Source organism: Rhinolophus sinicus, chromosome 17, assembly GCF_057876585.1.
Source record: "Rhinolophus sinicus isolate RSI-liver-muscle chromosome 17, RSI-T2T, whole genome shotgun sequence".
Taxonomy (NCBI): domain Eukaryota; kingdom Metazoa; phylum Chordata; class Mammalia; order Chiroptera; family Rhinolophidae; genus Rhinolophus; species Rhinolophus sinicus.
Window position 1 is genome coordinate 81,524,213 of NC_142517.1, and position 22,697 is coordinate 81,546,909.

The window sequence follows — 22,697 nt, forward strand, 5'->3', positions numbered from 1 at the left end:
TTTTGATGCATAAAATTATATTTGATCTAAGAACATCACAAGAAGAGCTATATCTTTTGCTTTGTGCATAATTAAGAACAAATGGGAGGTACATTTATAAAATTTAGATCACATAGTATTCTAACAGGAGAACCTTTTATCTTTCATTTTGCACTAATAGTAATATTAAAATGACATCTTTCTAATCAGAACTGATAGGAGCTAGCAGATAGAAATGTTAAATTTCCCATCAATGCTGACAAACATGAAGTCCTTATAGATGAAGCCTAACTTTTGTTAGCATAAAAGTGATAGGAGGGGGGAGGGGGGTTCACACAGTGTGAGGGATATAAATGATAAACGTCTAAGTTTTGCTTTGTCTTGTGCACCTGAAACTAATTAAAAAAAAAGTGATAGGAAACTAGCTAATTATTAAATCTTAATTCACAAATAAGAAAACCACTGAATAATATCAGATTGATGATATCCTTTACTAGGTCTGTAGACCATTATAAAAATAATATAATATAAACATCACATCATGAATCCTTTAAATGGACCACTTGCCTAAGTTAACCACAATGAAACTTAACCACATGTGGTCAACTCAAAAAAGTTCCACTGTAATTTTATAGTTCCTTTGTATCTTAGAAATTTGGTACTCATATACATAAACCAATTTTTTTTAGTTTAATAGTGTTTGCCAACTAGCAGAATACTTCCCTCCACTTAGATTAATAAATGGACATTTCATATGAGTTTATATTTCACTATGATTTAACTTGTGATAAGAACCTTCACTTTACTAACAATTTGACACATTGGATACTTAAAGTAGGTTTTTCTTTGTTTTTTTAATGCTGTAGGTTAATCTTAGGATGCAATTCCCAGTTATCAAACCCATTTAGGAAATATAGCTCTATTAAGAAAATGACAAAGATAGGGAGAGACGAGAGTAATTCATCCTAAGGTAGATTTTTACATCTGTAGTATAACATCAGGTCACTGGTACTGTCGTTTTTCCCTGTATACTTATATGTAAAGTCTAGTCATAATTGTTTACTTACAGAATTGGTAAAAACAAAGGATGTTGACTCTAAGAAAAGAACTTACGCTAAGAACAGGCATTTGCCAGGGACAATCCAATCCGTACCAACCTCTGTGGAAGGCCAAAGGTAATAATATTCTAATAGTTAGAATTACCTTCCTGCTTTTTCTCTAGATGGCATGTCTCTCTCTTATGAGACCAGAGGCATTACTTTGCTAGCAGGCAACACCAGTGGTTCTTTTAGAAATAAATGAGTAATTCTTGTAATATTGCTTGACTTTAGTGAATGAGCTCTGCAGGAAAACTGTGGCTTACTGTTCTTTGTGGCATACATATTTGACAAGTCATTTCTCACCTCTGAGATCGCTACAGGGAATAGTGAATGATTTGAGGACTCAAGATGAATCATAGAGGAAGATTTCTTTCACTCAGCTTACTATCATACTGTCATTTCTTCATCTATTTAAAAATTAACTCGTAACCTCTAGTAATAGTCTACTCTCAGTCACGCACATAGCTTCGTTTTAAGTCTGTTATTCTCACGTAGTGTTATTCTCACTCAGAGGTGATTTTGACGTTAGAGTGGACAAATTAATGTACTCCCAGGAATATCAGGTTAGTTTTAATTTTTACGTTTCGCTCAAATGGAGTAAATGTATGTTTGTGAATGTGTACGCCTTGAGGGTACCTATTTTAAAATTAAGTATAAGTTATCAGACATCTTACTCAGGTTTTATTGAAGAGCTTTTCTGTGGTAAACTCAAGAAAAATTACTTGAGAAATGCTTGGGAGATTACTATCCTTTTATATTAGTGAATCCTGGCAATAACTTCAGACTACTTAACCAAATGACAATGAGTAATGTTAATCTGCAGTGATTTCTTTATAGATTTACTCTTATTAAATTTTATTTTGCTTTTCTAACTTTGGATATAACCAGCAGGGCATGATTATGTTAGGGTGTCAGATTAATTTTCTAGAAATTGGTGGCAATCTGTGTCAATTTGTTCTAGAATGACATCAAGTTACCACAAAGTAGCCCTCAGAGTAGTTTGAGATAACAAAAACCTTGAAAAGTTACAAATTTACGTCTGTTTCTAGATATATCTATATCTACATATGTATATAGATAGAATTTGTTCATATTAAAAATGTGGAAATATTATGGTTTAAAAATATGCAAAATGAGACCTAACCAAACAATGTATAATAAAACTTTTAATGCTATTATAATGTAAATTCCATTTCATACTAGAGGAATCCATATATGACACAGTAACGTACCAGCTTAATCAAGTTTTGAACTTTTTTCTATGAGAGTTATGCTATATGTAAAATTGTGTCTATTTTTTCTTCTATCTGTGGTACATTATGAACATAAAATACACTAATTTTTTTAAGGGATTAAATTAGCTTGTCTATTTAAAGTATTAAAAAGTACAACAGTAATTTTTTTCAATGTTATTTTAAATATTCCCAGCAAAACTAAAGAGATGAAACAGAAGTAAGACACATTCTTGATATTGATTAAAGGAGAGTGATTGTTATTTGATATTTTAGTTTTGAAAATTTTAAACAACATTTAATAATTAATAATAGAAACACAATAGCTTCATATAATAATCTTTTACTCAATTTTTTAAAAACCTTTATATTTATTATTCTTACACAATCTTGAGAATTCTATAGACATAGATATTACCAGTTATATTTAAATATGAAATATTAAAATGATTTGCTCAATATCCCAACATTAAGGATGAAGTTAAACCCAGTAACATAGGTTTTCTCATTTCATAACAAATACCTTAGCTGAGTGATTGGGCTCTTTTTTAAAGGTAGCATTTCTCAAAGACAATGATTTTCATGATTAGTAATAGTGCTTTTGTTGATTTGTTATAAAAAAGTGAATCTCTTTTACCTTCTATATTTTGTGTTTGCTTAACCTTTGGAAGTCTATTTAATTGTTTGGAATTGTTTTAAAGTATTCTAAGAAGCTTTATTTCTTATGATTTACAGGAATTTTTTTCTGTATATACGATAAATTACTAAAAGGCTTAAAATATTAATATTAATGTTTTGATGGAAATTAGTAGAACGTAGAAGAATACTTATATAAAGACATTATATTTTTATTTAATAAAACTTTAAGAGAAATTAACAAATTAACCAATTTTTAAAACAAAACTATATTTTCAACTTCTAAATGGAGTATAAGAAGATGCCTGATAATTGAGATTTCTCCTAATGTGACAGATACACAGAATGAACTTGAATTACTTAGTCTCTGAAAAAAATTCTAAGCTTTCTCTGATTTTCAAACCTAATAGTTAGAAGTAAAATAGTAATTCATTTGAGTTAACAGTTAGTGTAAAAACATACCCCACTTTCTCTTGAATCAAAAGATGTCTACAGTAGTATGTTTGCTGCTGCAAATCCTTTTGTGTTTACTGCTAATTACAGTTTTTTCACTTCAAACTCTTTAAAAGGAATATTAGGTAACTCAATAAATATGTATTGGGTGAAGGAATTGAAGAAGGTCTCTGGGTTTGGAAAACTATATAAAATACCAGTATCACCTTTGTTACGGATTTTTCACTTCAGCTGAATACAGAGCATTCTACCTTCCTAAAATTACTGGATCAAATCTTGAAAGTATATACCCTGAGCAAATGATGTTATGGGGAATGTGTGGCACTAACATTTTAATTAAAATACAAAATGATAGTCTGTACGAGGGCATAGCTAAGCATTTGATGACCTCTAATTATACTAGTAGTAACATTTTCATTTGCTAACTAGATAGCTGAGTAATTAAAAATGTAATTAAAGAAAAGTCATATCCTAATTTACAAGGCAATGAAAACAAAAGAGCATAGTAAAACTATTGAAAAGTAATTGCTACATCATTATAATGAGATACATTTTTACCAATATAAGGAAAATAAAGGTCAAAACTTGCCCTATGCTTTCTTGTTAAAATATAATAGAAGACCAGGTGATAAAGAAAGTCCAAAATCATAAATACAATACAAAATGATTTTGTCCCCATGATCTTTTTGCCAGTCCAAAGTTACTGTGAATGGCATAAGGTGAAAGACAATGTTGGAAGATGGTAAGAATCACCATACAAAATGTTAAAAGATCAAGGCCAGAACCTCACTTCGCTACTCAGTAACAATTAATTACAGAGCAGAGGTATATTTTTTGCTACTTGTATTATCACCACATTTCTCACCAGATGAAAGTGGGTAGAGTCCTTTAAAATGTAGTCCAATTTGGAGCCCAGTATGAAGGCTGGTGTGGATCAAGTTACCATGGTTCTTGAGAGAGGAAAGTGCCTGATTGTGCATTAACAATCATAAAGAAAGGATCTGGTCCAAGCAGGAGCCTTTATCTCGAAGTTCAAGGACCTATAGGAGTTGTATTTTGCCCAGTGAACTTAATTGGCAAGGGTCAAATAAGGCCATTCAGCTACAAAAACAACATATGGCCAATTATAGCCACAAACACAGGGACTTTTCAGTCCTCTCTTTTAAAATTAACTCCTCCTTGTATTTATGAAGCAATACGAATACTTCCAGCAATACTTTGCTTTCTTCCTTGTCGCTGACCCAAATTAACTTTCCAACCCACCAACAGAGCTTGAAATGTCACCGTTTTAGAGTGACACAGATCTCTTTCTCCTTCTGGCAAAATCCTCTGTATGAATGAAGTTGGAGAGAGCCTTAGTGAGGTGACTATCAGATGTCTCGGTGCTGCTCCCAAAGTCATAGTTCTTCAGGCAAGGGCACCAGCAGCGCACAACAGCCCTGCGGATGTAGCTGTCAAAGATATAGTAAATGAACGGGTTGACACAGCTGTTGGCAAACGCTAAGGGCCCACTCACCTCCATGCCCAGCTGCAGAAGCGCTGAGGAAAAGTAGAGTTCTTGCTGCAACCCAGAGACAATGGCCAGGAGCTTGAAAGTATTAAAGGGAAGCCAGGAGAAGACAAAGGCTGCCACAACAATAAAGATGATCTTCATGGATTTCTTCAGCTTTTTGTTATGCTTTCCCGACTGCTGGTAATGGACACACAGCTTCCTTGTAATGCAACAGTAGCAAGTCACAATGCTCACCAAAGGGGCAAAAAAGGTAAAAATTAAGGTCACCAGGGCCCAAGTCAGTTTAGTTGAAGTGGCCCTCTTCTCTGCACAGTATGGCTGATCATTAATCAGGGTGAGCTCCCTGGACAGAAGAGTAGGCAACCCCAGGAGGCAGGAGATAAACCAGACACTGGCACAGACTCTGTATGCACAGTCTCTCCTTCTGAATCTCCTGGATACGGTGGGATACACGATGGCCAGGTAGCGGTCAACACTCATGCAAGTGAGCAAGAAGACACTGCAGTGCATGTTGACTGAGATCATGTAGGAGCTGCCTTTGCACAGGAAAGAGCCCGTTCTCCACAGTCCTAATGACGCTTCTTTATCCACCCAGAGAGGCAATGTGACCAGGAAAATAAAGTCGGAGGCAGCCAAGTTTATGATAAAGATGTCGATCAGTCTTCGGCTGCCCTGTTTGAAATGCAACGCACTCATGAGGACGAGGTTCCCCAGCATTCCAATCAGGAACACGGCTGTGTAAAATACGGGAAGAAAGACTGATGTATAAGGAGCAGGGGAGTGGGTCTCCTCAGCATCAGGATTTTGGCTCGTAACATAGAAATAATCCAAATAAACTGAGGTTGCTTCTGGTCCATCTGGGTCCATCACCAAAGATCAGGTGCCAAATCTGGTAAGTTTCCTTACCTAGGAAGTTTTTGTATGAATTTTAGAAATCTCAAGGCAGCTTCTTTTATACAGTGCCTACCTTGCCTCCCCCTTCCCCCCCTCCTCCCTCCCTTAAAAGATCTTGGGACAAGCATAAAAACAGACATTAAAAAAAAAATTTAAAAAAGCAGTTTCTACCAGTCTTCAGAAAGGGCCCGCCAGGAACACCACCCTGATTGGTGTTGGGTGGTTGTGGTTGTGGTTTTCTTTATTTGCATTTGCCTAGGAAACTGAGGTGCTTTTTGACTTGTTTCTTCAAGATATTCAATATGTTTCTTTAAATCCATAAATTAGGAAATAGATCAACTTTTTTTCCTTACCTACCTTAAAGACATCGTGTGCTTTTCTGACAGTGAGAATCCTTTTGCTCTAGCCTTCTGCTTCACATATAGGGTACTGTTTTACTTTTAGATTTAAGGCAATGATGATGAAGATACTCTTTTTATTTACATCATTCGGGAAGTGTGAAGAAAATAGTCTTTCATCGCATAAAGAGTGAACTAAAAATTTCCCAAATCATACCAGTCCACATCTCTGGCAAACATCATAATTCCACTTCAGGTATGAGATTTTCCCCATTTATTTGGTTCTTTTAGTTCATATGGAGTCAATCCTGTCTTATTCAGTATGTTTTTAAAACATCCTCAAAAGGCTGAGACCACATCTTGTGCTTCTATTATTATTTGAAAGAGATTTCCACTATAATTAGCACAGCACCTTGCATATAGTAGGTAATTTGGAAATGTTAGTTTATTTGAATTGATTAGAAAAACTCTTGTTTCTGTTGTTCAGTATAATTAGAGAGAGCGAATTCATGGGCATTTAACTGCAGGCATTGTTGATTTTTTTGTAGCTTACAAACACATGTTTAAAAATCACAAATTGCTATTTTTACCTCCTTATCTGTTATTGTAATTCAATCAATGAAATTCCTTTTGTTAGAGTTAACATCATTGATTAGGAGATTTTCTCTCTACTAACCCTCAAATAACTATCCTTCATTAGAATATAGATCCCCTCTCTTCTTTACACCTCACCTTCATAGCAGTAATTTTTTAGCTGTTGAGCTATGACTTTTCCTTAAGTACTTCCACATATCAGAGAACTGCACTTTTGGAATTATTGACCTGGCAACACAGACCCATATAAAATGACATTATAAAGGAGTTGTCAGTATAGGCACTATAAAAGGAAGATTTGGGGTTCATTCAAAATACCTGAGAAATAGGCTAACGTCGACAGGATCCTATCATATATCAGTCCTCTTTCTTTCTTTTTTCTTTTTTAAAATTTTTATTAGAGAATATTGGGGAACAGTGTGTTTTTCCAGAACCCATTAGCTCCAAGTCGAGTCGCTGTTTTCAATCTAGTTGTGGAGGATGCAGCTCAACTCCAAGTCAAGTCGCTATTTTCAATCTAGTTGTGGAGGGCACAGTTCACTGACCCATGTGGGAATCGAACTGGCGACGCTGGTGTTGTGAGCACTGTGTTCCAACCAACTGAGCCAATCTGCTACCCCCTGTCTTCTTTCATATTAGGAAAACCATATAAAATACAACAAATTCTGAAACTATCGCTATTCATTTCAATTCTGTACTGGCTAAAGTGGCTCAAGCTTCTCTCACTCTATTCTCTCTTTCCCTCCATCTCATTTCATCACCAAAATTACAGTTTCAGGTTAATATTACTATTGCATGGAAGAATGTATGCCTGTAGATGAAAATACGATTGTTAAACATTTGAAGTCCCTTCTACTGAATTTTTATTTCTTCTGTAATTAATATGTTGAAAAGAATGACGCTGCCTGCTATATTCCCTCCTTCTCTCTTTTTCCAGATTTGTTCTAATGTCACCTCAGTCAGGCATGTGAGTCGAGGTCAGGGAAAGATGAGGGCTTCCCTGATCTGGCGCAGCCCCAGGAAGTCTCTTGGGAGTTGGTTTAAGGGCCTGGGTCTGCCTTCTTCTGTGTCTCTGGCTGCTCTGAGGGGGGGCATCCCCCCCCACTAAGTACAGGCTGCGGATGAAAGAAACTAATTCATTGACATTTCTGGGATAGCAGTCTTTCTTACTGGGTAAGCCTTAAATATTTAATAGAATAATTAATTTTGTTGAATAGTTTTGAAGTAGAACAATATTTACTTGAAAAAGACTGATTGGGTGAATGTAGAATATTCAAACACTATCCATATGTGTTTGTGTATATTAAAGTACCAATTATATATATGATTGTAAAGTATATATATGTACATATATATTTACTGTATTTGTAATTGTATTTTAATTGTACCATTAGAATTGTGCATTCTGCAAACAGAAGTTCTTTTGGCATTTGAGAAGATAAGATTGATTCTGAGCCTCACATATTTAAGAAATTTTTTTTAGATGTCTCAAGAATTCCACATAAAATAGAAAAGAGTTCATGCTCATACACTAGAGGAAAACATCTGGTCACACATTTATTCTGTAGGCCTTAAATTTTCTTTCAGCATTCAAAATTGGTGACCTGCTGATGTAGATTATCTCAAATAAATCTGATTTCCTCAGTAAGCTTTAAAGCAGCTGGAGACAAATGATTTTCTTTATGATAATAAAGAAATATAGCAATTAGTGGTAGAATGATGTAATATGAAAATACCGAACGTGGATCGACAGTTTCTTGGGACCCAAGTTAGAAAACAAAGTGTTTTGAGCCAAACGAGGGAATAAATAGCATAGTACTGGGCTTTTAATAACTCAAAAAATACAAAGCTATTATAAGAAAGAGCCCACAATAAAAGCTGACTAGGTAAAGTAGGGGAGGTCATCATTCTAAATAAGCTTGGGTGCAATGGTCATTTTCAGAACTTTCAGTGTTCTTTGAAATAAACATGAGGATACTAACAATAAAATAACCAATTACACATAAACCAAAACTCAAAAACAACACTGAATACCATAAGCATATGAAAAGGCAGTACTAACAGGGTGATAAAAAAGAGTAAGATGTAAATATTAGTAACTGAATTACAGCATGCATGCTATGTCAAGAACAGTTTTCCCAGATGAAAATGCTCAACTTTCCTCCTACATGCCTGGCAGAGATAATTGCTTCCACCTTTGTGTTCTCTAAGACCTGATACAATACTACTTATAAATTACTTATTACCTCATTTTACGTGATTAGTTTTGGTGTCTGATCTCCTGAGCTGATCATGAGCAACTTGAAGGGAAAGACCATCCATTATATCTCCACTGGCCTCTAACTTATGGTCTTTTTTGGACTCTGGAAACCATTGTTTTGAACCTGTAGGTGCCAGACCATATTACCCACATTAGAGTCACCTGGGGTACCTACGAAACTGCGGCTTTCTAAGCCTGGTCCCAGATGTATTGAATCAGAATCACTAGGAGTAGAGTCTAGGACTTTATATTTAATAAACATCCGAGGTTATTCTTATACATAGTAAAGTTTAGAATCACTGTTCTAATTTATTTATCTTAACCATCTTTATATGTTATGCTTTGTTATTATTTTGGCTATCTTTTTTTAAAAAAAGGTTTAAAATCATCTCTAAATTTAAACTTCTTAGAAGTCTTTTAGCCTGGATCTCACAAACTTTTAGAAATTAATTTAGACTTCTGGGGTCTCCCTATTCTGTGTCCCAGTTTCTGAGATATGTTCAGAATTGAGTTAGATGTTCAAGATGGGGAGGGAGTTAAGTTTTGTCCACGGAGACATCTGCTCAAGTGAATCTATTATTATCTATCATGCAGCCATAGTTGTGACTTGCAGCCTTTGCTTTACAGGTGGGCTGAAGGTTTTGTGTGAATACAGCCACCCCAACTGGCATTGTGGTATATTACTTCTGCTTTTCTGTCAACCACTCTGGTCCCCATATTACAAAAGGACTTATCAGATTATGTAGCATATAACATAGATGAAAGAAATCTCTGTTCATGTATGCTCTAATGATGTGTCCTAGAATAAATGGCAAACATCAAATTGTTTTTCATAAACTTCTCAGTGATATGTTCATTTGTTAGAAAATAAACATTCTTGTCCGTTTCTTACTTGAGTATTATAAAGTGTATAACCATTTAAATAGTCCAGTTAAAGAGATTGATTCATACTCTCAAAACTATGACTTTTTTTTATTCTGACAATTCTATTCCTTGGAGAGTTTAGTGCAATATAATATATCATGCAAAATTAAGTTGGCATGTATTTGCTGTTATCAGGGTCCTCCCATACTTCATTTATGGATAATTTCCCTTGGTACCCCATATTTATATAAACACCAGTGATGGTACTCTTCTAGGTATATATACTTAGGTTTTTTCACAATAATTGATTTAGGGTGTGTGTAACAAAAGTTGTGTTTATTTATATTGGTGTCCCTGATACCCAGCTCGGTGTTTGGCATACAATAGGTGGTCAATAAGTGTTTGTAGATCTGGACTGAATTATGTTTGAATTTTCAATCATTTCTAATAAATAGGAACTTTTTGCAAACTTCTTGGACAGCTTCCATTTCCCATGCTTACTGCTTATCACTGAAACAACAAAAGTTTGTGTTTCTGTATTTTTTCTAATCAGAATGCATACAGCCTTCCTCCTTTTCCTTTGTCCATCTGTACTTCAGACTATCTCTATCTTCTTGTACATTGCCTCTGCTGGAGACGTAGGATACATGAATTCCCCAAGGAAACTTTAATGCTGTGGATCTATGACAACCATATTTTGGAGTTACATTCCTCTTCCAGCAGAATTATGAATCATAAAATTTTAGAGCTTCAAGTGGTATTAGTGATCATCCAGTACAACCATTTTACCAATGAGGACACTGGAGCTCAGAAAGAGGTCATCTACCAAAGACTCACACTGATGATTTTAAAATAGAGGACAATTTAAACTTCTTTTCTACATATGGTCCATTCACTGTCCTTCAGAAGCAAGAACATCTAAACAACTATAGTTTGTGGAACTCTTGACAGGAATTGCTAAAAGGAAAGAGCCATTTTAGATGCAGTTTTCGATTTGCCTTGTCCTTGGTTAATTTTGCCATTGTTCTACCATGAATTGATACAATGGTTGTGATTAACCCAGAGCTTGCTATGTTTCTATTTTTCTCCTTTTGCACTCCTAAATTCACAGGTAAAACAACCATGAAAAAAACTATATGAGAAAAACATAATGTAAACATATCTTGCTTAACATTAGTTCCTAAAAAATGTGCAATTAAAAAGTGATATTTAAGTAGATTAGGGAACTTGGTATTGAAGGAAATTCTCATGTGAAGAGTTGTTTTGTAAGCACATGATATAAACAAGATATAATATCGGCATATCTAGATTTTCAGTTATTGGTTGATTTAAACTGCAGTGTAACTGTAACACCATCCTGCTGAAACTAGAGCCACCTTTAGCAATTTAAGCCAGAGGTCTAGTTCAACTTTGCTTTTAAATGTAAACTTCATAATCTGTACACAGTTGTACTAAATTATCTTTTAACATTTTGTGAAAATATTTCAGGCCAGCTGTTGCTTTCCAAACAGCAGAGTAAGATGTGGAAGCAGAAATTTAACTTCATTATTTTATTAAGGATTTACTTTGCTTAGCCACACAAAAAGCAAGTATAAATAGATAACACTCAAGATGCAGCGATAAATAAGAAATACAGCGTGTGCTTGGTGGTACTGCATGTAATGAGGCAGTGCAAGTCCTCTGTGCTGAGTGGGTAGGCTGGTCACAACTTCAAACACGCAGACAATTCCACATGAATACTAAACTGGTGAGTGAAATGTATCTTGTGTCTTTTCAAGGCATTCTGCAGACTTGATGAAAATGTCATCCTCCTTTGCAGGTCTACCCAGAAATATCCACCTCCTGAATCATGAAGACTTAGGTATGTTATGAGCCCAGGCTGGGAATCTCCTGAGAGCTAAAGAATGCCTGAAACCTGGTCCTAGCAAATCTTTCCTACCCAGTTGGCAGTTAATCCCGAGGTTCGTAAAACCTGCTGACATGAGCAAAACCTACATCTATAAATGGTTTATTTCGACCCTCCATAGGATATCGAGCTTTTAAAAGCTGTATATACTGACTCTATTTAAACCTTATAGATGTTCAACAAGATTTGCAAATACCAATAATTTAATGATTGTTTACTATGCCCCAGCCCCTGTGCTGGGCATTTTATATGCATTTTCTCATTTAATCCTCACAATGACCACTTGGGACAGGGGCTATTGTAAATATCCATAATTTGGAGAAAATAAAACTGAAACGAAGAAGTAAAATAAATTGTCTAATGTCACAAAGCTAGTCAGTTCACCCCAATATTCAAGTTTTATAAGTTATTCACTGAGCTCAGTTCCCTTTTCTGTGAATTAAGGTAGCGTCTTCCTGTTCCTCTTTCCAACGGTAAAACCTGAGTTATATAGGTCGCAATCAATTACTAACGGTGACCGGAGACAGCCTTATCTGTGGACCATCGTCCCTTCTTTCGTAAAATTTGAGAATCCGTCAGTCCAGATCTTCCTTTTGCGCGCTGACTTTCTCTCCGGAGCTGAACTACATCCCCCACAATGCTCCGCGCACGGCGCTAGGCATGCTGTCCCCCGCCTCTTCCAGCTTCCCTTTGGTCCCTCCTACAACTCCCACAAGTCCCCTCGGCCGCGGGCCTTGGCCAGGCCTGGGGTGGAGGCGGAGGCGCGGGAGTTATGGAGGGGGCGGGCTCTGCAGGGAAGTGCGTCAGAGGAGGCGCGGGGAGAGTAGGGTGCTGTGGTGTGAGCTTGAGGGTGAAACCGGCGGAGCAGGAGGATGGGCGGTGAGTGAGCTGGCCAGTTGTCGCTGGGCGGGGGTCGTGTAGCCGTTCGACGTTTCCAGCGGTTTGAGGAGAGGTCTCCTCCCCGTGCGCAGCTGGGGCTGGGCGGGTCCGAGCTGCGGGGTTGCGGCAGGGGTTTTCCCTCGGCGGAGTGGTCAGGGAGGGGCCTGGTTGGGTACTTAGGGACCCCCGGCCTGGGGGCCGTGCAGGGCTGCCCCACCCAAGCCCCGGCCCGCCTCCACCTCCCCCGGCCCCGGGAGGTGACAGCGCCAGGCATCCGGCCTGAGCGAACCGCCGCTCCCGGTGCCGGGACTTTTAAAGGTCATTTGAGAGCACCAGGATGCAAGAGGATTAAACAGACTAAAGATACAAATGCAATTTACGAGGTTATCGATTATTGCGTTGTCCTGATCGCTCCTGAGCCACTTCCCATCTTCCAAACTCAGTAACCTCAGTTTGCGAGCCTGTTTTCGTGCTCCTTTGTAAGGTGGTGCGGTCACGGTATATACTTGAAGTATTTGACTCAGCTTGATCCACCTTGAGTCATTTTACTGCGGCCATTTACTACTGCCATTGACCCCGTGTCCACGCCTTGGGAGTGTTCATATTTTGCCTAATTCCTTTTTCTTCTCTGGCTGAGGAGAGATCATTTAGTTTATAAATGAGGAGGTTCAAAAGTATAAGGAATGGGGAGAGTAGATAGGAGCGAAGAATTTGGCTGCGTCAAGAAGCTTGGCTTAGCTTTAATAGATAAGGGGCAGATTGAGATCTAGTATTATATGTTATTGTTCTCTTTGCTATTCTGTGCACCCGGAACAACCTTTCTTTGTGGGTTAACACGTTCAACTCTGTCTTCCATATAGCTCCTGACTCTAAACCTTGTTTTGGAAGGTTTCCCTCTTCTGAGGAAACTGGGAGGAGCTGATTTCCTCCGCTTCCTTTTCCTATGCCCTTTTCACACTCAGACCCAGAATACAATGCTGTGCAGCTTGTATAAAAATTCAGTCTGTAATTAAAAATTTATGCACAGTACATTGCTGACTCCGGGCATGTCTGTTGTTTGTATCTGTAATGTGTATGTCCTTTTCAGTGTTGTCTGTTTTAGCGTGCAGGTGATAGACTAGAGAACAAGACCTCTGTCTCCGTAGCATCCTGGGTATGTGAACATTCAATAAGTACTTTCATGATAATGAGTTTTGTTTTGAACTTAATTAAAAACATGCTTTTAAAAAAATTCCTTAATGATTATGCATTACTTTAAATAGCCAAAGGATGGGGAATAGAATAAAGAGTGATTTTTGAGATAATTTATTTCAAAATAATCTTTATGTGTCCTTGAAGTCTAACTTTTCTCCTTTCTTCAACTTTTAAACAGAGCAGTCTGAGTGCCAGAATGGATAATCGTTTTGCTACAGCATTTGTAATTGCTTGTGTGCTTAGCCTCATTTCCACCATCTACATGGCAGCCTCAATTGGCACAGACTTCTGGTATGAATATCGAAGTCCAGTTCAAGAAAATTCCAGTGATTTGAACAAAAGTGTCTGGGGCGACTTCGCTAGTGATGAGGCAGATGAAAAGACTTACAATGATGCGCTTTTCCGATATAATGGCACAGTGGGATTATGGAGACGGTGTATCACTGTACCCCAAATCACTTGGAATAGCCAACGAGAAAGGACAGGTATTTCTCTTATTTAAATTTCTGTGTCTTTTACCTACTCAACTCTAGACAAAGTGATGTGATGATGGCCCAATTATGTATAAGCAGGTTTGTGGGTTCTTTCTCTCCCCAAAGAAATAAATCTTACGTGTCTCTTCTCTCCCTATCATCTCCCCCCAACTTCCAATGACTTAAGCATTGTGCTCATAAATATTGGTTGGATGAGTTAACCGTCCTTATCTTGGGAAAGCCATTTTAAATCTTTGTTCTTATTATTCATTAAAAGCCTTTTTCTTAATCAATATTTGCATCTTAGTAACCATTTATCATTCATTCAATAAATATTTATTGTATGTCTCTGTGTTCTAGGGCCTAGTAGCTTGGAATACATCAAGGAAAAAAAAATCCTCACCCCTGGGTAACTCCTTACATCCTAATAAGGGGTGACAGGCAATAAACATCAGTGTAACAGTATAAACAATAGATAATTATATAGTATGTTAGAAGATGATGTGTGCTATAATAAAATACAGCAAAATAAAGGAGATTTGGAAATACATAGGGAAGGTGATCTTGGTGGGCATAAGTTATGATATTTAGTAGTATAGGCATGATAGGCTCTAATAAGAAGACACCACGAGTAAGACTTGATATAGGTGAAGGTGTTGTCCAAATAGGTAATTGTGGAGGCAGAGGGAATCTTTGAGGTTGGAAGGAACAACTACTGCAAAGGCCCTATGTTGGGAACATGCCTGAAATACTCAAGGACCAGCAGGGAAGCCACTGGGCTGGAATGGAGGGAGAGGGAAGGCGAGTGGGTATTATGTTAGAGACATACGTACTCTGGAAGTAGGAGTAGGACAAATCATGCAGGATTCTCTAGGCATGATGAGGAGTTTAGTTTTTACTTTCAATTTGATGGAGCCATGTGGGGCTTTGAGCCGGGATGATTCCGGGGATGATACAGAAACCTAGGTTGATGTGTTGAATATAGGCCACAGGCAAAGGTGGAAGTCAGGAGACTAGTTAGGAAGCTTATGCAGTAACTCAGGTGAGAGATGATTGTGACTCAGACCAGGGTGGTAGTACTGAGCAGTTGCTGGATTCTAGATATATTTTGAAGGTAGAGCCTCTAGGATTTCCTGATGGAATGCACGTGGGCAAGAATGACTAAAATTTCTCATCCGAGGAACTGGAAGGGTGGAATGTTATTACCTGAGATGGGGAAAATGGCTTGTGGAGTAGGTTAGAGGAGAAGATCGAAGTTGCTATTTATTTCAGTCTTTGTCTCCTCCTCATTCTAGTTTTCTGTATCTATTCTCATTAATTTTACTGCTCCTACTTCATTTTTTCTTTCTTTTGCCTATGTCTTAAACCTGCCTCTGAGAACCACTGATATCCATTTGGCATTGATCCTGAATGTCAGGGCCCAAGAGGTTGTTGTTTCCTTTGGGAACATCTTTCTATATCACTTTCTGTTTCAGAGAATAACTACTCAGAGATTTTTGTTAAGAATTTATAATTAAAACAAGCAATCATTGTTATTCTTGTTACAGAATCCTTTGATATGGTCACACATTGCACGGGTTTCACACTAAATGAGCAGTTCATGGAGAAATTTGTTGATCCTGGAAACCACAATAGCGGGATTGATCTACTTCGGACCTGTGAGTACTTTGATGTCAGCAGTACAATTGGGGGAAAATAGGAAATAATTTTGTGTTTTGTCACACTCTGATTTTGGAACAAGGTGAGTTAAGTACGTTGTGTCAACTTGAAATGAGATCTCTAACAGTATCCCAACAAACTCTGATCTGTTGATAACATATTTTAGAAGTTAGGTACATACTTAACCAAATTGCAAATAGGAAGTTGAGAGAGGCAGAATGTAATGCATTGGATGACAGAATCTAGCCCTTCAGAAGATGTTATTAGTGAGCCCATTTAAAGAGGAAATTTAATAGGGATAAATAATAAATTCCTGTGTTTGAGTTAAACACTTCAGCTACCTGAGTTCAGATAGGGAAATATGAAAACAGTTGACTGACAGCAAGCTCTATATGAGTTAACTGAGTGTCAGGTCTGCCACAAGTATTAATCCAGTCTTAGGTGGTAGTAACAAAAGTGTAACTGTCAAAAATAAATGAAAGTATTGATTAGGAGCATTCTATTCCTTGAGGATCAGGCTACCGAGGAAATACTGTCTTCAGATTTTGACCTAGTTTCCAGTCTGTAGAGACTTACTGGAGCTTGCCTGGAAGAATGACCATGTCATGAGAGGAAACACTGAATAAATGGCAAGTATTCAATTTTGCATTATAAATGCATAGGAAGAAGTTTATTACTAACAGAGTTTGAGGGAAAGTTAAAGACTTGTATGTAGTTTTAGAAAGTAAAATCAGCACTAGAAGGTAGATTTGGTTTGGAGTTGATATTAATACATTGATAATAATTAAAATAATTTAAAAGTAGAGTAGGATGCTTTGTAAAATCATCAGCTTTCTTCCTATGTTATTGAGGAAATGTATAATTAAAACTGCCATTTATTGAGTACTCAGTATATACCAGATCCTCTACTTTGTGTTTTATGTATATTATTTCAACAGGTTTTTTTTTTTTTTTTAATCATCATTATTCATGGACTTGTTACTCGTATGAAATCCTGTAAGGACTTAGATTTGTTTGTATGTGGAACCAAATGTTTTGCTTCAAATGCTGGCTCTGCTACCTACTGTGTTACTTTCTTCAAGTTATTTATATCTCTTGCCTCAGTTTCCTCATTTATAAAATGGAGATAATAGTACCTACTTCCTAGGGCTACTGGGAAGATTAATACATAAAGTGTTTGTAGAACAGTGCCTGACACATAGTAAGCCCTGACCTGCTGAGATCATAATTGTTAACTATTAGTGTCCTTTTACTTTTATCAGAACAAAGTTAGTATCCTTTTGAACAATGTGCTTTAGAAAAGAAACCTCAATATTCCTTTCTCTTTTTTTGAGAAAAGATCTAATTAAAATATGAAAGAAATTGCCAGTGTCGGAAAACTATCTGGAATCGTGGTAACTTTTTTTTCTTTTTCTCTTTTAAAATCAGATCTTTGGCGTTGCCAGTTCCTTTTACCTTTTGTTAGTCTAGGTTTGATGTGCTTTGGGGCTTTGATTGGACTTTGTGCTTGTATCTGCCGAAGCCTGTATCCCACCATTGCCACAGGCATTCTCCATCTCCTTGCAGGTGGGTCTTGTCATTATGCTTAACTTTTTATCTTCTTGTCTCCCTAGAGACCAAAGAGTTGTAATTTTTAAACATTCACATATTACTACTCTTCACATTGTCTGAAAAGCTCTTATGGTGCTCTTACCTAGCTATGTTTTGTTTTGTTTTCTAAATTTTCTTCCAAGGTCTGTGTACACTGGGCTCAGTGAGTTGTTATATTGCTGGAATTGAACTACTCCACCAGAAACTAGAGCTGCCTAAGAATGTGTCTGGCGAATTCGGATGGTCCTTCTGCCTGGCTTGCGTCTCGGCTCCCTTACAGTTCATGGCTTCTGCTCTCTTCATCTGGGCAGCTCATACCAACCGGAAAGAGTACACCTTAATGAAGGCATATCGCGTGGCATAAGTGGGAAGCTACCTGCTTTATGATTGCCATTTTTATTATTTTTTAATAATAGTATTTTCCCTTGTTCCCCCCCCCCGCATTGTTTTTAATTTTTTTTTTTGTGGATACATCATTTTATACTGAAAATCCCTTTTTTTTATTCACACAGTTGTGTGTTTTTTTTAACAACACTAAGATTTACATGGATTCCTTGAGTGATTCCATATTTCAAACTACTAGGCTCAGAGTCTAGAAAGAAAGAAATGAGTAGACACTTGGCACAGATTTGTGAAAAAAACAACAACTGATAGTGGGAAATTGACCCAGAACAAGTTCAGCTTATGTCTGTTAGACTTTTCAGTAAAGTAACTGTATTCACTCAACGAGAAACTTTATTTTTGTTGTGAAACCTCATCATTGTCAAAACTTATGTTTACTTTGCTGTTACAGATAGCCAGTAAGCCAGAGGTCATAGTGCTATTTTCAAAGACAAGCTATTAATATGTAAAATAGGGAAATTATCTAAGATCTTTTTCCCTAAATATTGGCGTATACCTTCATCAAGATGAAATATGGCAGCTGTTTATACTGTGTCTGTCTACAAGCAAGGAAGTGAAAAATACAGTATTTACTTGAAATTTTAAGTTTGGAACTGCAAGAATTCCACTTTAGCCAGACAAGAAGATTAACTTTATTTTACTTTTTTTAAAGAAAAACTCTCCCTATTATGTCAGTAGGATTTTCAGTACCACCAAACTGTTTTGGATTTTTGCTCCTTCCGTCTTCACATACCAGGCTTATTAAGAGTGCTTTCTTTTTAATACTACATCAGGATCACAGAATAAAATTCTCCAACTGCTGTCTCTTTATTCCAGCTAAGTACCATAAAGAATGTTCCACCATAATGACCACCCAGAATTAGGAAAACTGCCACAAGACCTGGCTGGTCATGAACTTCCAACTGTGGTCTTTATTTCTTGTGGTGAAATGATGTGCCTTTCCTTGCCTAAATCCCTTCCTGGTGTGTATCAACATTATTTAACATCATCTAATTCAGTCATTTTTTTTTTTTTATAAATATGTCTAAAAACATTGAACTTTAAAAAATTTTATTTATTCCATTACTGTAGCACTTGACAGATTTTTTAAAATGTAACTTAGTAATTTCTTATATTTTAAATCTGTCTTTTTAAAAAAATAAAGTGAAAAATGAGAAGAGACTTGGTTTAAATCTCAATACCTTAGGATAAAGAGGCACAAAATTCTGAATGAGGATCTCTGTAGTTCTCTGTGGAAAATGCATTGTTGCTCTATAGGCTTATCTTTATGTCTAGTGTTTGGGTCTTTGTTTTATCGTCTGGAAAATGTGGGAACCCCTTTCCCCCGTTAAATAAGAGACTCTTTATGTATGTTTCAGAGTTCTAAAACATGTTTTCAAAGTAGTTTTGTGATCTCTGTCCTACTTAATGTGGCTAATTTTTCATAAAGTCACTTAATACCTAAGGATATTTGTGTTCTATATTAAAGAAATATTCAAGTCAGATTCTGACTTCCACCAAGGCCAGTATTACTCTGCAGCTTATTATTGCCTATGAAATGGCTGGTTGTTCAGTTTTATATCTCTTCCTAACTCTTGGAGTTTCCTTGCTCTTCAGCACCTTTGGAAGGTAGACAGGAGAAAAGCTAAGTGAACAAACACAAAACACTTTGGGGAATGGGATTTTAAAATTATTGAGCAATGGCATTTTTGTATTGGGAATTATTTTAAACAGTGTCCCTGCCTCTTGTCACTCCAAAGTTATCTGTGACTTTCGTTTTAACAGCAGTCTTGAATGTGCATTGTGGACACTTAGTCAGAATCGGACTTTTGTGTTAATAGCCCCGCCAATAGCATCTTTTAATATGGAAAGCTGGCACCATAAGCCCCGCTGTTGAACATGTGTAGTAGTTTTAAGTACATTGAGAGTAGCTGAGGTCATCCTCTCCTGTGAAGACGTTTTTCTTTGGAATACATAGGGCCATGTTTCATTTGATGTGAAAATTAGTTTTTCAGCTATCTCATGAATCCGAAGTAGAATCATATGAATTACTGATTTTGACCATTTTTAAAATTAAACTAATACGTAAAAATGAGTGGCAAGTAAAGTCCTATTAATCTCTTTTCACCTAATCTTTGAAAGTAACCCCCAAAATAAAAAATTAATTTTCAGAACATGAATTCATGACAAGATACCTGTTTTAAAATCCTAACTTTATGATTCCTAATCCCATAACTAAATGATGTGAATAAATACCTTCTATATCCTTTTTAGCAAAGGACTCATTTTGAAATTTCTTAAGGATAGCCATAACAACAGTAAAAGTTGATACAATAAAAAAGGCATAATTCTAGAAGAATTTATTTGTTCAGTTAGCACCATGCCTATTATGTATGTCATGCTAAACTAGTCTCAAGAATTTGATACTAGTGTGTGAAAGTTTTACCTGCTCTCAGTATTTGTGTGTGTATGTGTGTGTGTATGTTTGTGTGTCTGTATGTGTATGTGTATGTAGATAAGATGATAAGTCACTTATAGGTGAACTGATTTAGTCATGAGAGTGAGAAGAATGAGATGACCGTAGAACAAATCAATTTAGAGTTTGATTGTTTTTCAATTCAAAGACATCACCAAATTGCAGACTAACAGTTAAAACTTATAGTCGAGTTTTCAATTGACTATTAAAATACACAATGTGAGGGCATTTTAAAATGTAACCCTCATGTAGGCTTTCACCACAAATGAAACAACCTGTTGAATTGCCTTGATTTGCCAGTTGTAACACTTCCTGAGGTTTCCTAGCAGCTAAAGGAGCAGGTAATGGGTGCAGTTCTGAAGATGCAAGTTATTTCACAAGCTCCATGAAGCTTTGTCCTGGCACAGATGGGTGGAGTCTTCTGTCCTCCTTTCAGCCCTGTATTTATTAGGGAACAATGACTCATACCTTGAAAAGAAAGAATTAAAACAAGGAAGCACATTTATGGATAGGAATTTTTTTTCTGTTGCTCATCAGGTGTTGCAACACTATTGTAATGAGATACATTTTCCCTTGAATCAAATGATATATGCCAATGTCCTGCAGATTTATTATGTGACAATTCTAAATTTCAAAAAGAATAAATTAGAATGATTATTTGCTATATAGAAGTTACTGTAGAGTCATTTAAATCCTCTTCAATGTTAAAATTTCTACAAGCAAAATTAATACATTATTTGATATTAATATTTACATACTTTTAGCAAACTGGTATAAGACAAGATCCAATTTATACTTTTTGCAGAGTTTAAAAATATGAAATGAGAAAAATAATTCTTTTTGTTTTGTCTCCACCATCTGAGTTATTGGTTAATGCATCATGCCCTTTCATCTTCTGACTCAGTTGGTGTCTCAGGATATGAACTTGACCTCACCTCTCCTGCAGTCATTCAGCCCCTCCTAGTCTTCTAGCCTGCTGTTCCTGGTTTTCTCTACTGAGCTTGTATTGTCATTGGTACGTTCACAAGTGACTTGTTCTCTTATTTCCATAATCTCCCTTGGCACCTTATTCTACAATCTTTATGTATGCTTTTCAGTTTTCTTAGTCTCAGGGTACCAAGGATGGCTGTTCAAACCTATAAAGTGATTTCTGTTAAAAGGATTATGCTGTTTGACCTCAGCAACTCGACAGTTTTAACCATCTCTGCCTTGATGCATTACTCCCTACCACACATTTTCCAAATCCCTAGTAGAGTTGGGAACCCTTACTCTTCCTCAACTTCCATGGAAGGAGTTTATGATTTTTTAAGGAGAGAATATTGGAATGAACTATTCCAGTTTCTTCGCATGTTACTTGCTCCTCCCTAGAAAAGAAGGAATGTACTATCTGAATGGAAAGATTGCTGAGATCATGGCATCCACCAAAAGCGGCTAAGTATATAGTGGTTAACTATCCAGCTCATGAGACAGAAGACTAATTTTGTGATCCCAGTCTATCATAGAGCCTTTCCAAATCCCACTTTTGCCATCTGTGAAATGCTGTTACACCTGCCTCATAGAGTTGCGAAGAGGATTATGTCAGTTGCTCAGCTTAAAGTAGCCACTTAAAATACATGCTACTTATGACTAGCTGCATTAAGAGGAGTTGGGGTTGCTGAGCCTATAAAGCTGTGATTCTCAGGCTACACCTTGGAGTTGCCTGGAGAATGTTAAAAAATACTTATGTCCTAGAGATTCAGATTAGTTGGTCTGGGTGTGGCCAGGTCACTGCAATTTTTTAAGCCTTTCCAAATAATTCCAGTGGGCAGCTGTTTGAAAATTATGTTTGAAAGCTATGTTTAAAGCAAGAAACAGGATGCTTTCTCTCAGGCAGATTGTTAGAATGAGACAATGGGCTCTGTCAAGTAAACGGACCTGGCACAGTGCCTGCTTTCTGGAAGCTGTTTCTCCTGTGCTTTCCCATACTCTCTTCTGCTGGTGATGGGCTGTTTGGAGACCGGCCCCAATCCATGACACCACTGCTGGCTGGAGATGTGTATGAAGAATCTGCCTGCAGACTCCATACACTCCAGTGGCTGGTCTGAAGGTTCAGATTTGGCAGGAGGTAAGAGGAAGCCAGTTTGTTTTGGATTCAATTTCAAATTATTTTCTCTAATCCAGTGCTTTCAGGGACCCTGTATCTGGAGTGATTTAAGAAAGAATATTTTGATCCCCATTTGCTTATTAGTTCATTGCATTCCTGCTCTTTTGGTTAGAACCAGTAAGGACAGAGGTGG

At 36.9% G+C, this 22,697-nt stretch overlaps 2 protein-coding genes across 3 annotated transcripts; one reads left to right on the forward strand and one right to left on the reverse strand.

Annotated features, from left to right (window-relative positions):
• Positions 1-2,664: 2,664 nt before the first annotated feature.
• Positions 2,665-5,885, reverse strand: GPR15 (G protein-coupled receptor 15). The gene has a single exon (XM_074333045.2). It carries the CDS (start codon positions 5,778-5,780, stop codon positions 4,689-4,691), a length of 1,092 nt encoding a protein of 363 aa, XP_074189146.1. The 5' UTR covers positions 5,781-5,885; the 3' UTR covers positions 2,665-4,688.
• Positions 5,886-12,490: 6,605 nt separating this feature from the next.
• Positions 12,491-19,127, forward strand: CLDND1 (claudin domain containing 1). Of its 2 annotated transcripts, XM_019756540.3 has the most exons (6): positions 12,546-12,648; positions 13,736-13,801; positions 14,021-14,327; positions 15,863-15,973; positions 17,403-17,540; positions 17,708-19,127. In XM_019756540.3, the coding sequence occupies exons 3-6, from the start codon at positions 14,039-14,041 to the stop codon at positions 17,926-17,928; spliced, it is 759 nt and encodes a 252-aa protein (XP_019612099.1). In that variant the 5' UTR covers positions 12,546-12,648; positions 13,736-13,801; positions 14,021-14,038; the 3' UTR covers positions 17,929-19,127. The 2 variants fall into 2 exon arrangements, with proteins under 2 accessions (XP_019612097.1, XP_019612099.1); XM_019756538.3 differs by lacking the exon at positions 13,736-13,801 and having other exon boundaries at positions 12,491-12,648.
• The last annotated feature ends 3,570 nt before the right edge of the window (positions 19,128-22,697 follow it).

Bases quoted from the DNA above. Each gene is read 5' to 3' on its own strand.
- GPR15 (XM_074333045.2), bottom strand. From the start codon at position 5,780: ATGGACCCAGATGGACCAGAAGCAACCTCAGTTTATTTGGATTATTTC.
- CLDND1 (XM_019756538.3), top strand. From the start codon at position 14,039: ATGGATAATCGTTTTGCTACAGCATTTGTAATTGCTTGTGTGCTTAGC. The intron at 15,974-17,402 runs GTGAGTACTTTG...TTTTAAAATCAG, and splicing joins GATTGATCTACTTCGGACCT to ATCTTTGGCGTTGCCAGTTC. The intron at 17,541-17,707 runs GTGGGTCTTGTC...TTTTCTTCCAAG, and splicing joins CATTCTCCATCTCCTTGCAG to GTCTGTGTACACTGGGCTCA.